The sequence below is a fragment of the Scheffersomyces stipitis genome, chromosome 4, assembly GCF_000209165.1.
Source record: "Scheffersomyces stipitis CBS 6054 chromosome 4, complete sequence".
NCBI classification, from domain to species: Eukaryota; Fungi; Ascomycota; class Pichiomycetes; order Serinales; family Debaryomycetaceae; genus Scheffersomyces; species Scheffersomyces stipitis.
In genome coordinates this window covers 1,070,669-1,086,081 of record NC_009044.1, presented here as the reverse complement: position 1 = coordinate 1,086,081, position 15,413 = coordinate 1,070,669, and the positions used below count along the sequence as shown (strand labels likewise).

Sequence of the window (15,413 nt, the reverse complement as noted above, 5' to 3'; positions counted from 1 at the left end):
GCCTACATTGTCCTTAGATGTAAATTTCCATAGTAAACTTGTTCAAATTTGCTCTTCTAATTACTCACTTGAACTATCGAGTGTACTAATTCTACAGTTCACCATACAACCCCATTCAAACCTGTCCACTCATATATAATCCCTTGATACTTCTGATCTCATTCTGAGTCTCGACAGCAATATTCTTCTTTCTGGCGGGCTTATCACCTTCAGCCGGTATCTCAGTGGAAATGAACTCGGAATAGTTGAAGTATTTCAAATCTGCCTTGTTCTGGAAATCCTTAATAGAGAAATTAGTACTTTTGTAGTAACTCAACTTCTCAGTCGAATAAGGAATGCATTCATTCAACTTTTCAGAAAGTTTATTCAACTTTTTCACCATTCTGTTCTGATATAACTTGTCCTTTGCAAGCTCTTCCTCTTCTTCTTCGGCTTTGTTTCTATGTCTATTCTTGTCCAAGAATGAATCGTCGGTCTGTATCACGGCATCAGCATACAATTTTCCATCATTATTCTTCTTCTTTGCTACTATTGGGATATAAGATACTCTTCCGATCAAATTGAGGTAGCAATCACGCAATTTTCCTCTGAAAAGCTCCAAGAGCTCTAAACGACGTACAGCATTGGTCTCTAGAAGCGGCTTCAACACAAAGAATCCCACCGCATAAGCAAGAACTAACGCTACGGCAGATCCATGAGTCAATTTTATCAAATATACCACTATTCTGGATTGCCTCAGGGCTGGAGACAAAGTGTATGCATTAGGATTATAAGCACCCTCTGGAATTGTGAGTATGGGAATGCCAGGCATGTCAATAGTAATAAATATGGATGTCCAATGGGATATGAAAATGAAAAGGAAAGTGTGAGTGAATGAGATTATATTTCTGGGGAAATAAATCTTCCTCGGTTCAAAGGCTTACTGTGCGAAATCTACACTGCTTATGTAAGTTGATATTATATAGTTTTGAATACAACGAAGTACAGGGTTAAAGTTTATGGATTTACTATTATCCGGGATTTTTCATTTGCATCAGTATTCTTCTTAATGTTCTTAATTGGATACTTAGAATTTTTCATAAAATTGGACAATATTTGTTAGAATTCTGATCAAAAGTAAGCAATTGTAGAAACAAAACTTAAAATAAAAGTTTGTAATGCATGCAAATATTAAGAAGACACTCTTTATGTGAAATACTGTTAGTGGAGACACTAACGCTTGTGCAGTTGAAGTTGTGCATTGTCAAAGTTTGACTTGTTCTATGTACTGTTATTTGTCTGTATATATACACATGTTGGATCTCGTTAATTCGTAAATGACGTCTGATTGATTTATTTAATCAAGTCCGCAACACTAGGAACGAAAGGCTTGTCTATTGTGGTCTTCATCTTTCCTTGTTTACCAGTCACCGCATGCAGCTGCCGCTTCGACGCTGTCTTTTTACTAGTATCTTTCTCATTAATTGCATCTGTTTCCTTGTATCGAACATTTTGAAGTTTTATAGTCTTGGCTCTGTGAATTCTTCTTACCCCATCCTTCAAGTCTTGTTCGGACTGTTCTTTACGTTCTCTACTTTCTGCCTTTCGTCTCTCCGCCCTTTTTTCAAGTTTCTTCATATCATTCTCCGACGGTTGCCACTTGGAGTTTAAGATTCTTCGTATAGATTCCGGTGAAACACCGAACATATTGGCCATATCTACCGTTTTCAAATTTGGCATTTGAAGTTTCAAACTTCTGATATCTTGCATTTGTACACGAGATACTTTCTTAGTAGGATTCCAAACTCCATACCTCTTTTTCAACGATATGTCCCTTTTCTCCCACTGAGGGAGACGGCTCCGAAACTCCTTTTCTCGAGCAATGAGCTTCCTCTTGAAAATTTCTTCTGCCTTTGAATTGTCTTGTGAGTACCAAAATCTCGGTGTTACCAACTTTGTTGACAGCAATAGTCTACAGGATAGTGACCGAAAACCAGTATTCAGCTGCACGAGTCTCAACATGATATTGTCAACTATAAGCTTTCTTCCGTGAATTTGGAAGTTGAATCAATTTGCTCTAATAGAGTAGAGAAGTATTAGTTGAGGCATCTGGTCACATGATTCAAATTCTGCGAGATTGCAGTATTTTCATATACTTGAGTAGACATGGGCGTCATGGCAATGAGACAAAATTTCAATTTTGTCTAGTCAGGGTGATCTCGAGGTAATAAACCTACATTCCATAAAATACCATCCTCGTCATGTACAAATTAGTTATTAATTTGGCTCTTTATGGCTAGTTGGGATAGATTGTTATCCAAGGCATAGATCTAACTTCACGAACTGCATAATATTTAATACGGTTAATTCACGTGATTATAAACACCGGAAATTATATGCTAGTCGTGTCTTCCACTGTGAACAAAACCGATTCGTTGCATTAATTAAGAAGTACTAAGATTCTTAAAAAGTAGGACACACGTATTCATCATCAAAGCAATCACATAGATATAAAATGATTACCGATACGCAATTGAACAACATCGTCTTGGCTTTTGGTTTTGCCTCAGTCGTTTTGATTTTGATCTACCATGCCATTTCAACTAATGTCAGAAACTATAACAACTAGAATTGAAAGTTGATTATACGAGCCCAGAAGCTTGCGACGCTGGAGAAACGATACATATCCCTTAGTTGACTATAGTTTTGTACGTTTCAATTGGTTTCATATTTGCCAATAAAGTGGTTTCTGCAATTTATCTAAATGTACCATAGTATGACGAGAAGTTGAATATACATCGCGTTTAAACGGAGAGCACAGAGTAAAGGAAAGCACTAGTGCAGTAGCAAATGTAGTATCAGAGTGATAAAGTATTAAGTTAGTCAGTCGATCGACACTATAAATCTAGAGAAGTGAAATATTGTCCTCACGGTTTCACTGAAACTACACCAAAAACTACACGAAATAGACAGCTCCTCGCTTGAAGGTGGTTTCTTACTTCAGATTAGGCTAGGATGTGCTCCACAAGCCATTAATATATTAGAAGCCTGGCAAGTAAATCATCACCGCAGACAATTTACAATGTAGGCTATATCTCAACCACTCGAGACCAAACAAGACCTAGTTCAACAGTTCAAATCGGTACACCACTGCTCAATTCACAGATTCACCTCATTATAGTAATAATATGTTTCTTAACTTCATTCATACATTGCTAATCATCTTGACCCCAGGAGCCCTTCTAAAGTTCTAGTTGATATCGGAAACCGCTGCCCCAGATGATAAATCTAGACTTCGCTCGGAAGTGCAGTATAACATGTGACCACATAACAGCATTTAACTTTCGGACCACTTTATACTGTAATAGATCACGTGTCAATTAAATCCCCATGAAAAACGTTAACGGCTCCAGAAAGACCTGAAGACCTTGAAGCTGCATGCAGGTAGTCAATTTCAGTTTTTCCTGATGTCATGTAAACTTTGGTTGTCGTGGTCGTTCAACGAGTGGAAGTTGGGGCTACCTTCTCTCTCAAGTGGTTTCTCTGACTCCATTCTTATTTTTAGATTGCTAGCATCCATATAGATCGCAACAAGCTCGCTATACATTCACTTTACAGTTCGGTTTACAACTTTTGAAGTGAATTCGCCTTCGTATTTTGTCCGCAAGCATTCGTGTCCTGAAAACAACAAGGCTTCTGTGCTTGGTGCCCTACTCAATATAAGGCTTTTGAAATCAACTAGAAATTAATTTCTATCTATCCTAGAAGTATTCCGCTACAAAATAACATCCTAGCAGAAACTATTATTGTTGGTCCTTTCTGCCTTTGTCGATACTGATCAATCCTAGATTTTGTTTTGCTTTCTCTACAGTATTTTTTTGCATAGGAGTATATCGAAGGTTATTGACATTGACTATTTATCAGAATGTTTAGTGCGCCGGATTCCACTTCTGGTGCTAAGGATGTATCCATGGTGGATGTATCCAATGCCAACAACCACGCCAACGGAGAAACAGAACAACCCCCAAGAAGAAAGTCTACGTTACTCTTAACCGATGATATCGATTTGGATAAAATGAACATAGACAAAAAGAACGGCGAGTTGGAGAATAATTCCACTGATCCTCTAAGTAGCAACGACATCGGCGACCAAATGAATGTTGACCAGTCTTCAACGCAGCTTTCACAACAGGCATCTCAGCTACCCCAGCAGCAACCCCAGCAAGTACCTGATCCGAACATCACGGTTCCTGTAGACATAAAGTGGGTCCAAGGTGGAGAGAAAGTGTACGTTACAGGGTCTTTCACAGGCTGGAGAAAAATGATTGGTCTCTCTAAGCAACCAGATAACTCCTTCCTTATCACTTTGGGCCTCCCAGTGGGTACTCATCGCTTTAGATTTGTCATTGACAATGAACTCAGATTTTCAGATTTCTTGCCAACTGCAACTGATCAAATGGGTAACTTTGTCAATTATGTGGAAGTGACTCCCGAGCATATCCAGCAACATTTATCACTGCTCGAGGACCAAGAGGCGGTCGATGAGCTGCAGCATGTGCATGAGCAGCCTTCTCAAGCATCCAGTCGTAAGTCTTCTGTTTCTCGTGGAAGAACTGATTCCATGTGGAGATTAACCAATGACGACGATGATATGGGAAATGGCTATTCACGATATCACGATGAAGATAATGCAACAAACGAAAAGAATTATCAATTCATAAATGATATTCCTCCAATTTTCACTGACTCCAAGGTTATGGAACAGTATTACATTGCGATAGATAAGCAATCAAAGTCCAATGGACAACAGCAAGCTTGGCTCCACCCTCCACAGTTGCCTCCTCATTTGGAAAATGTCATCTTAAACAATTACAACTCCTCCGATAGAGATAATAACGGTGGTGCCTTGCCAATTCCAAACCATGTGGTGTTAAATCATTTGGCAACTACTAGTATCAAGCATAACACATTGGCTGTGGCATCTGTGGTAAGGTATAAAAGAAAGTATGTTACTCAGGTTTTGTATGCTCCATTGCAACAACTTCAGCCTGCTACCCATACTTCAGCTCCTCCTCAACAAGAACAAGCTGCTCAGTAGAATCATTGTAACGATTCGTAGAATAGATAAAGACGAGATTTAGAAATAGGCATATCCTAGTCGCGTTGTATATTACGAAATGAAAGCAAAATCTAAGAAAAAGGTCGAAGACTAAAATATAGCATATGATGCTTGCCCAACTTAAGAGAGGAAGAGCCGAAGGCTTCAAGATACGTAGCAGTAATCCACTCACTCGGCAGATGTGCAAGTACATCAAATACATCAAATACAGCCGCATGGAACTGCTATCCTAGTGCAAATTTAGAATTTTTAAGCTTTACTAACAAATTATAACGCACTAAAAAACTGAAGTCCAAGACATCAGAAGTATCAAAATAGAAATGAAGTGTAGACTGAAATTAATGCTCTGGGCTTAATATCTGTCACTGTTGTCACGGTTAGAAGAGCCGTAAGAGTCGTCTCTGTTAGAAGAACCGTAAGAGTCGTCTCTGTTAGAAGAACCGTAAGAATCATCATTGCTACCTCTGTTAGAAGAACCGTAAGAATCATCATTGTTACCTCTGTTAGAAGAACCGTATGAGTCGTCAGAAGAGCCGAAGGTGTCCTTCTTGGAAGAGCCGAAGGTGTCCTTCTTGGAAGAGCCGTAGGAGTCATCGTTGCCTCTGTTGGAAGAACCGAAATCAGAAGATCCGTACGAAGAGTCCTTGTTGGAAGAACCGTAAGAATCATCATTGTTACCTCTTTTAGAAGAACCGTATGAGTCGTCAGAAGAGCCGAAGGTATCCTTCTTGGAAGAGCCGTAGGAGTCATCGTTGTCTCTGTTGGAAGAACCGAAACCAGAAGATCCGTACGAAGAGTCCTTGTTGGAAGAACCGTAAGAATCGTCGCTGTTACCTCTGTTAGAAGATCCGTACGAGTCGTCGTTGTTATCGTCTCTTCTGTTCGATCTGTCGTCGTCGTCCTTGTCCTTGCCGAATCCGAAAACCATTTTGCTATTTGTTCTTAACTATCAATGTAATTGAGGTAGAGAGTGTAGAATAAGGTCAATTGACATCCACTCAGTGATCAGATGGGATCTACCCATATTTATATGCTAACAGGTAAATTCCACAATTCCAATGGACGACTACTAAACCCCCTAAATTTAAAAAAGAAACTATCCAATTAGGGGCTCAACGCCACTGTCTCTGAACAACCAGAGAAACAGTCATAGAACCATTGTCATGGAGGATGAAACGAAAGCAAACCTTCTGAAACGGGAACTACTGCAGCCTACAGCCCCTCGACCATAGAGAAAGTTACAATGTCTCTACATGCCATATTATGTATTTGATTTGTGATCAACTTTCCACTCAATTGACAAGTACTTAAGAAAGACGGCCAATGGCATTGATAAACTCAGTTGTCCACGAGTTGCTACCTTATTTCGGTGGAACGGGTGCAATTGGTCGCACTCAATCAAAGTAGAAAAAACACCTCTGAATGGCAAAAATGTACATTGTCCAACCACGAATCTGGAGAAATTCGTTTCGCTATGACATGTGGTGGAACACGTTGAAATTTCACTAGCAAAGGTTTGCAAGGCCAGCGTTCATATTTCATTAACATACCCCCTCGAAATCAGGACTGCATGTGTCCCCATAGTACAGGTTTTGTGGTTGCAACATAGAGAGGAGAAAGATTTGAATGTTTTTTTTGGTTAGCCTCCTGTCTATCACGTCTATTTTGTGTATGAGTTTCACGTTTAGTTCCATGAATGATCAATGTAGAAACGATTTGTTATTGTATGGATCGTTCGGCAGCCCCATAAGTGGTACGAACACTCGCCTCACAAAAGTTTCCAATATTTCAGGTACATTATATCCTCAAATCCCTTTTCTGTATAGGAACCCTTCATCCAGGAACGGAAGACATTTGCTTTCGTGAGACGTATCACTGTTAAGAAGATGAAAGATGAGTGGTGTGACAATCTCAGACACACATTCGTTGCAGGAATCAATTGTTTGAGGTTGTCTTTGAACTAAAAGCCATCGTAATGCTCTAGAGGTGATTCCTTGACCGCCGCAGTTGTGAAATTTCCACATTGAATTTTGAACTTCGATATGTGCAGTTTACAAAGAGGCTTTTACATTCTGATGAAAATCAGTTGTTCAATCAACATCTGTTCAAGTTAAGTACTTCCAATTACAAGATATTAAAGGGTAATTCTATCTAATGGTTTCTATCGGATGTTCTTGGCTTAGCGCGAATAATGTTGTCTACTCTCAACAACACTTCAGCAGCCTCAGCAGCAGACGAGACGACTGCTCTCTTTAACTTGTATGATTCAACAATACCCAGTTCTCTCATGTCAGCGACAACACCGTTGTTCAAGTCCAATCCGGAAGTGGCCATTCCATTGTAGATAGCAGATCTTAGCTTGGACACCAATTCTGAAGAGTCAAAACCAGCGTTATCAGCCAAAATAGTTGGCAATTGTCTCAAAGCTCTAGCAAATGCCTCGATGGCCAATGACTTCTTGCCTGTTTCGTTGGCAGCTGTCTGGTCAACAGCTCTTGACATGATCATCTCAGAACAACCACCACCTAAAACAGTTTTGGTTTCCTTTGTGGTCTGAGACAAAACTGACAATGCATCGTGTAAAGATCTTTCAGCTTCATCCAAACCTTGTTCTGTAGCACCACGCAAGACAACAGTACAAGCTTCACCAGCAGCAACTCCCGAGAACTTGGTGAAGACGTCCTCGCCAATCAAGATTTCTTCAATGCTGTCACAGTACCCTAACCTAACCTTCTCTGGATGGTCGAAAGTGGAAGCAACCTCACCTCCTGTAACCAAGGCCAATCTTTCGATACCGTCGAAGTCAGCATGCTCAATAGAATTTATTTTTGCATCCGTAAATAATTGTTCTGGGTAGTCGTAGATTAATTGTCTGTTGATGAAGACATTCACGCCAAACTTCTTGATTTTTTCAACCTTATTCTTCATCTTTTCCTTCTCGGCCTTTTCTAACTCGGCCAACTTGGATGTAGAGTCCACCTTAAACTTAGCACCAAAAATTTTTACTTTATCAGTATCCATGGAAGTGTTCGCAATTAAGATCTTGGCTTTTTCTATCTTCTTAGGCTGGTTGATACCAAACTTCTTTTCAAGAATGAAACCTTCATCTAAGTAAGAGTCTGTTAATTTTCCTCCAGCTTTCTTGATAATTTGAATATTGTTTAAATTAGTAGATCCCTTCAATCTGAGAATTGCGCTAACGGCTAACTCGGCAAACAACTCCTTGTCTTGGGATAAAATCTTCGAAGAAAGAGTGGTCTTAGCAATGTTCAACAAATCAGCTCTGAACTTTTCTGGATCGGACTTGTTGTCAACAGAAGATCTGTTCAACGTTTCTATAGCAACATTGCGAGCAATTCTGTAACCTTCGATAATAGTTTGCGGATGGATCTTCTTTTCAATCAACTTTTCTGCTTCTCGCAACAACTCAGCTGCGAATACTGTGACAGAAGTAGTACCATCACCAACTTCATCATCTTGAACTTTTGAGATATTCACCAATACTTTGGCAGCTGGGTTATCAAATGGAATGGATTTTAAGATAGTGGCACCATCGTTTGTTATCATAGACGACTCCGTGTCAGTAGCACTTTGTAATAACTTGTCCATACCTTTTGGGCCCAAAGTAGACTTCACCAAGTCTCCGACTGCAATTGCACCGACAAAGGCCGACATACGAGCATTTTCAGCTCTTTCTTCCGTGGCTTGATCACCAAAGATTTGGACAGACATTGTTAACTAGAAGATACGTAACTTGATACCTAAACAGAAAGTCTTGGGATGATGATCGGATCAAAAAGGCATCCTTGCATTATTCATCAGTATACACGTCCTGATGTTGAAAAAAATGTCGTGTGTTGCTGATTTTATATACAGGATGGACGATTTGCAACTATAACCTGCAATTAGTATAAAGATGAGTCCTAACACCTACTACAATGTTGAAATAACACAGTTCTGGTGATTTTGTACGTGTTCTCTCTTTCTGCAAAGTTAATACTTTATTACACAAGTACAAAAAGACATCTAAATACTAGCAAGCTACAAATACTCAAAATTGACCTGGAATTCAACAAAAAACTAGAAATAGAGAAGAAGATGTCTATTCGAATATGGAACACAAAGTTTTGATCAGCTTAGTTGATAGTAAGCAATCAGAAGAAGCTCATACTAATCATCCGAGTAAGGACAAACCTTGTACCTTCTAACCCGGAGAGAATAGTCTTATGTCACGTGATTTAAACAATTCCGAACAAAAACAAAAGCTGACATGGTAAGCGAGAAGAAAAGATTTTAAAGGAAGATTGAAATCATATCGCTGTGGTTCTCGGCGATATATAAATCTAGTACCGAAATTACAAGTTGAAGTGCTCGATACAATTGGTCGTGTTGTTTTCGAGTGAACGACGTCTGTAACTTTAACTACTATTAACATTCGTCTACATAGGTTCGCACATATATAAGATTCTGCTTTCGAATGTCTTGAAGGTTAAGATACCATATTCACACTTTTGCATTTCATTCGTTTTCAGCATTAGCGGATATCCTGCCCAATAGGTTTCAGCTTACAGTACCATTCACTATGTCTTCTTCCAACCCTATCACGTCTGAGAGCTCTGGCCAACATCAGCCAGATAATGTGACATTATATAATAGACCCGATGATTACGAGGCCCTCTTCAATAAGTTAGATATACAACATAGTGGCGAAATAACTATACGAGATTTCAAGAAGGCGTTGAGAGCATTAAAACACCCTATGAGTGACAATCCAGAGTTGATTCAAACTATTTTTGATTCTTTTGATGCCAATATGGATAAAGTCATAGACTTTAATGACTTCAAGAAGTACCTTACTGCGACTGACGATCAGATTTTGAAAGGCTTCAACAAAATAGATCAGGATAATGACGGCAAGTTGAATAAAGCTGATTTTGTCCACTATTTAAAGCAATCATTACATTTGTCACCAAGTGACTATAATATTGATTTGTTGTTCAAACAAATCGATTACAAAAACGATGGTTACATCACATATGATGAATTCAGACAGTTTTTGCTATTGATGCCTCGTTTGCATGGTTCCAGAATCAAGACTGCTTTTAATTTCATCGCTGAAGAGTTCGATTTGTCATCTGATGGTGATGTGACCCTAATTAATCAATTCTTGAACGGTTTCGGATTTTTCTTAGCTGGTGGTTTGTCTGGTGTTGTGTCTAGAACATGTACTGCACCCTTCGATAGAATAAAAGTCTTCTTGATTGCAAGGACCGACTTATCCTCTACTGTATTACATTCCAAAAAAGAAATTGCCCGTCAAATAGCAGATGGTGCCTCGCAGAAAGTTATCGAAGAGGCCAGAAGAAATCTCTTGTCAGCTGAAAGAGATTTGGCTAGACAAGTTCAAGACAACCATCCCAAGACTATTAGATCTCCAATTATCCAAGCTGCTAGGACGTTATGGAAACAAGGAGGTTTCAAGGCATTTTACGTTGGAAATGGCTTGAATGTTGTTAAGGTCTTCCCCGAATCTGCTATGAAATTTGGTTCTTTTGAAGCAACAAAGAGATTTTTGGCACGAATTGAAGGAGTAGATGATACAGCCAAATTATCGAAAGTATCCACGTATTTGGCCGGTGGTATTGGTGGTGTATTCGCTCAGTTCACTGTATATCCAATTGACACTCTCAAATTCAGACTACAATGCTCTAATTTGGACTCTTCGCTCAAAGGAAATGCATTGTTAATCGAGACCGCCAAAAACATGTATAGGGAAGGCGGATTGAAGATGTTCTACAGGGGACTTTTTGTAGGAGTAAGTGGTATCTTCCCTTATGCGGCTTTGGATTTGGGAACATTTTCAACCATCAAGAACTATTTGATTAAACGTGAAAGTAAGAGAACTGGAATAAGGGAGGAAGATGTTCAACTAGCAAATGTTGTGGTCTTAACACTCGGTGCATTATCTGGAACTTTTGGTGCTACAGTCGTATATCCAGTCAATTTACTTAGAACCAGATTACAAGCCCAAGGGACTTACGCTCACCCATACAGATATGACGGATTTTCAGACGTGTTGAAAAAAACTATTGTTCGTGAAGGGTACCCAGGTTTGTTCAAAGGTTTAGTGCCAAATTTAGCAAAGGTTGCTCCAGCCGTATCAATATCATACTTTATGTATGAGAACTTGAAACGACTCTTTGGTCTAAACAACGCTTTGTGAATAATGTAAATAATAAACAATTGCATGTATACATTAACGGGTGTAGTACTCATTGTGAACGTCGAAATTGATCAACTGCAAATTAACGTCTCCAACAGGAACGAATTTATTGATAGTCGAAGTTGATTTTTGACTCAAAATTGAAGCTCTTATTCTTACCCAGCTTGCATTCACTATATTAATTGACTCCTCTAAATCCACGATGATCTTGAAAAATGTCTCATTATCTTCCAGAGGAATATACCTGGTAGCTTCTAATTTATTCAATTCTTGAATGTGATGAAACAATAACGTATTAAACTGGGTATATATTTCTTTCCAGTCTATTCCATCAAGATTGATATAAGCAGATTTGTCATTTTCATCTTGATTTATATCATCATCTAGGAAATCATCAATACCAACGGTATCTCCCAAATTGATAATCAACTCATTAAAGTTGATCACGTACTTGCGGAGGACTTTACTAGTCTTAGTATTGTAAATAACGCAAACAATTTGACTAGCCCCAGAGATTGTTGCACTCTTCGATTCCAGACTTCTTGAAGTCCTATGCAAGAACACGTTTCTTATGAAGTTGTTGAATAGGGAGATAATGTAATCGTCTAGTTTAGGATGTCTATTCTTATACACTATCAAATTAAAGGATTTGAATTTATCATAAATTTGCCTATCGTATATGTCATTATAATATAATATTTGATTAAGCCAAACTATTAGAAACTCTCGGAAAGTTAGTAATAGAGATTTTGATGTTAGCTTCATGGTAATAGAAGGAATGTGATCACAAGATTATATTTTTTTTTATGATATTTTTAGGATACGCGTTTCATAAAACATATCTTCAATTAGCAGATAGACACCGAGGTAATGGCAATCAAAAGTATTGATCAGAAGGACGTTTCAAAGATAACCTCTGGTCAGGTTATAATTGATTTAAAGTCAATAGTTAAAGAATTGGTCGAAAATTCCATTGACGCAAACAGTACTAAGATAGAGATCAATTTCCAGAACTATGGAATCGATTCCATTTCTGTCACTGACAACGGCAAGGGAATCAAAAAAGAAGACTTTGAATTCGTTTGTCTTAGGAGTCATACCTCCAAGATATCTGAGTTCGAAGATTTAGATAAACTATCTACTTTAGGCTTCAGAGGAGAGGCACTAAATTCGATATGTTCTGTATCATCCAAAGTCAAAATTGTTACATGTACTGACTACCCGAAAAATCACGAATTGGATTATGACAAAGCTGGAAAATTAAGCAAATCTGTGTCGAAAATCGGAGGAGGTTTTTCAAAACAGACAGGAACCTCTGTAAGTATCGAGAAGATATTCTTTGACTTACCAGTTAGACTTAAGAATTTTGTGAAGAATTCCAAGAGGGAATTTCATAAAGCAATAAATTTCCTTACCCAATACCTATTAATTTACCCAGAAATCAAATTCAGTGTTTTCAATGTTGTGAACTCAAAGAAAAGTTTGGCCTTGAGTAGCAGAGGTGGTTCTAAGTCCACGATTTTGGACAACATGATCACTGTTTTTGGTGCAAATGGTGCAAAGGGGTTGGTTGAATTGAAATTGTTGATTAGTGAGGATATCCAAATTGAAGGGTACATATCAAGCTATTCATTTGGACTTGGCCGCCTGGTGACTGATCGACAATTTATGTTCATAAATAAACGACCTGTTATGTTGAAAAAGTTGTCCAAAATTGTCAATGATGTGTATAAATCTTTCAACCATATGCAATATCCAATATTCATATTGAATATAGCTATCGATCCACTGGCCCTAGATGTTAATTTGACTCCAGACAAAGGGATGATAATGATCCACCTGGAGCAAGATTTGTTTGAAAAGATTCGGTTAGACTTAATTGGATTCTTTGAGAGTCAAGACAATGTGATTCCTAGGAATTTAGAGCGGCATGAGTTAAACAAATCCACTTTCACTAAAAGAGAAAAGAAGCCATCAGTTCAGAACATAGAGCCAGATTCTGACATTGAAGATATCAAATTACCTCTTGCTAAGGAAATGGGTGAAAGTAGTATCGCTACAGAGTCTGATACAATTGTACAAGAGAGCTGTGCTTCCGGACTTGATAACATCAAGGAGCATTACCAAGAATCTAATGTAGTGGAAGATGGACAGGAACACTTACTTCCAGAGCATGAGGAAAGCTTGCAAGTAGTTACAGTCGTTACAGATCCAGAAACCAGCAATATAGATCAAGAACAGAGGAATACTTTCGAATTAATCAACAAAGAAAGAGAACAAGATATCGGCAGCCCAGACGATGACGAGGATCAACCAATTGAAGGTAGGGAAGATGTTGATACTAAAGAAGAGGGAAATGATCAGATTATAGAAGACGATAGCAAGAATTTAGCATCTTCCAAATATTCGCCGATCAACACTCTTGCCCCAGAATATGATGATCATAGAAAAAACTATCAAATTACACAACAAAAAAAATGTTTGATTAGAATCAACGAACAGGAGTTCGAAGAAAGCCACAACAAGAGATTAAAGATTGATATGTTACACAACAGAGTAGAGTCGGCTAATAGCCATGCCATTGTATCTTCGATAAAGGAAGAGATGTGTCATACTTCCCTCAATAATAACGGGAATCGTAGTTTAAAACTACTAGAGATACAGGATGACCAGAGTTTATCATACACAATACTGAGAAAAGATTTTCTAAAGATGAAGCTCATTGGACAATTCAACCTTGGATTCATCCTAGTAACACTTGATGACAATAACTTGTTTATTATTGATCAGCATGCAAGCGATGAAAAATATAACTTCGAAAGATTAAACCAGGAGCTTTCGATCAAGATTCAAAGGTTGATTGTCCCTCAGACAATAGAGTTAAGTATTATAGATGAGTTACTTGTTATTGAACACGAGCAAATATTTATGTCCAATGGGTATCAATTCACTGTGGTCCTTGAAGCAAAACCAGGATCCAGAATAAGGTTGAACACTATGCCAAGTTCGCGTGGCGTCGTATTTGACTTGAACGATTTCCAGGAGCTTATCAACCTCGTCAACACTAATCCACGAAACAAGAACTTGAAATGCTCTAAGATCCGGAACTTACTAGCAATGAGAGCCTGTCGCTCAAGTATTATGATTGGCCAGCCGTTAACCCGCGGGAGAATGACTAAAGTTGTTCAGAATTTAAGTCAACTAGATAAACCTTGGAATTGTCCTCATGGCCGGCCGACAATGAGACATCTAGTAGAGTTCGACCATTGGAGAGACAATCGTGTAGACTATGAGATATAATAGGCGACGCTGACTGAAAATAGAATATTGATGGTATAGAAGTGCATCTGATCTTCCTTATGTGGTAGGCGATTGCTAAATTGCAGTGTATAGTACATACATAATATCCACAAAAGCTTTCTTGACCAACCAAGGCAGAATAGATCTGAGATCGATATTTAGATATCAAGATGAATAATGAATGACCTACCAGGATCTGAGGCACTATTGAAGAATGCAACCTAGATGGGTTTGGAGGGGAGCGCATCCTGAAAATAAGGCATCAGATAATATTCTTGCCGAGCTGTGGAGGGACCCTCTCCAAGTTCTGATTAGAGTCATCATATACCCCATGAGAGAGGGGAGGTACGAAGTGTGATTTTCACAATTGGTTGTAAAACAAATGCTTAGCTAGGAGATCTAGACAATGGACAGTTAATAAACGCAGTCGCCTCTAATGATAATCAAACTCAACATGGAAAAAGGCGATATTACTATCAGAGATTTTCACTACAAATAATATTGTCTAAACCTAGGAACACTTCGGCAGACATGATAAGAGAATGCGGCGTTGGCAAACATTTTAACGGGATTAGGAAACATCATGATCTGCACACAAACACCAATTAGGAATTCATACGACTCTCTTGTATGAACCTAGTTATGAAACTATGTGAAATTCTGCTGTATTTCCTATCCAGGTGATATGCAGGAGAAAACTTTCTCATGGCAGAAAGTTTAACGAATAGGGGTAGTAGCTGTTCTTTGGCCGTCAGAAAAATAACCGATGGATATATTCCATATTTTCAATTC

General features: G+C 38.5%; 8 protein-coding genes across 8 annotated transcripts; 3 read left to right on the top strand and 5 right to left on the bottom strand. All coding sequences in view use genetic code 12, as the record gives it.

Moving 5' to 3' along the window:
• Window positions 1-115: 115 nt before the first annotated feature.
• Window positions 116-811, bottom strand: PICST_44738 (predicted protein; the record flags this gene model as incomplete). Its single annotated transcript, XM_001384124.1, has 1 exon — window positions 116-811. One exon carries the CDS (start codon window positions 809-811, stop codon window positions 116-118), a length of 696 nt encoding a protein of 231 aa, XP_001384161.2.
• A 521-nt stretch (window positions 812-1,332) lies between these two features.
• On the bottom strand, window positions 1,333-2,001 carry PICST_31550 (predicted protein; the record flags this gene model as incomplete). Its single annotated transcript, XM_001384123.1, has 1 exon — window positions 1,333-2,001. One exon carries the CDS (start codon window positions 1,999-2,001, stop codon window positions 1,333-1,335), a length of 669 nt encoding a protein of 222 aa, XP_001384160.2.
• A 2,215-nt stretch (window positions 2,002-4,216) lies between these two features.
• GAL83 (Glucose repression protein GAL83 (SPM1 protein)) lies at window positions 4,217-5,017 on the top strand (the record flags this gene model as incomplete). The annotated part of the gene is made up of 2 exons (XM_001384473.1): window positions 4,217-4,516; window positions 4,571-5,017. Coding segments are annotated over 2 exons (747 nt in total), but the record flags the coding sequence as incomplete, so codon positions are not given.
• A 433-nt stretch (window positions 5,018-5,450) lies between these two features.
• DDR48 (tress protein (DNA damage-responsive protein 48) (DDRP 48) (YP 75) (Flocculent specific protein)) lies at window positions 5,451-6,026 on the bottom strand (the record flags this gene model as incomplete). The annotated part of the gene is made up of 1 exon (XM_001384122.1): window positions 5,451-6,026. One exon carries the CDS (start codon window positions 6,024-6,026, stop codon window positions 5,451-5,453), a length of 576 nt encoding a protein of 191 aa, XP_001384159.1.
• Window positions 6,027-7,204: 1,178 nt separating this feature from the next.
• PICST_89309 (predicted protein) lies at window positions 7,205-8,840 on the bottom strand. Its single transcript, XM_001384121.1, has one exon. It carries the CDS (start codon window positions 8,828-8,830, stop codon window positions 7,250-7,252), a length of 1,581 nt encoding a protein of 526 aa, XP_001384158.2. The 5' UTR covers window positions 8,831-8,840; the 3' UTR covers window positions 7,205-7,249.
• Window positions 8,841-9,680: 840 nt separating this feature from the next.
• Window positions 9,681-11,321, top strand: PICST_31546 (predicted protein; the record flags this gene model as incomplete). Its single annotated transcript, XM_001384472.1, has 1 exon — window positions 9,681-11,321. One exon carries the CDS (start codon window positions 9,681-9,683, stop codon window positions 11,319-11,321), a length of 1,641 nt encoding a protein of 546 aa, XP_001384509.1.
• Window positions 11,322-11,354: 33 nt separating this feature from the next.
• PICST_35960 (hypothetical protein) lies at window positions 11,355-12,086 on the bottom strand (the record flags this gene model as incomplete). The annotated part of the gene is made up of 1 exon (XM_001384120.1): window positions 11,355-12,086. One exon carries the CDS (start codon window positions 12,084-12,086, stop codon window positions 11,355-11,357), a length of 732 nt encoding a protein of 243 aa, XP_001384157.2.
• A 105-nt stretch (window positions 12,087-12,191) lies between these two features.
• On the top strand, window positions 12,192-14,621 carry PICST_58454 (predicted protein; the record flags this gene model as incomplete). Its single annotated transcript, XM_001384471.1, has 1 exon — window positions 12,192-14,621. One exon carries the CDS (start codon window positions 12,192-12,194, stop codon window positions 14,619-14,621), a length of 2,430 nt encoding a protein of 809 aa, XP_001384508.2.
• Window positions 14,622-15,413: the final 792 nt, after the last annotated feature.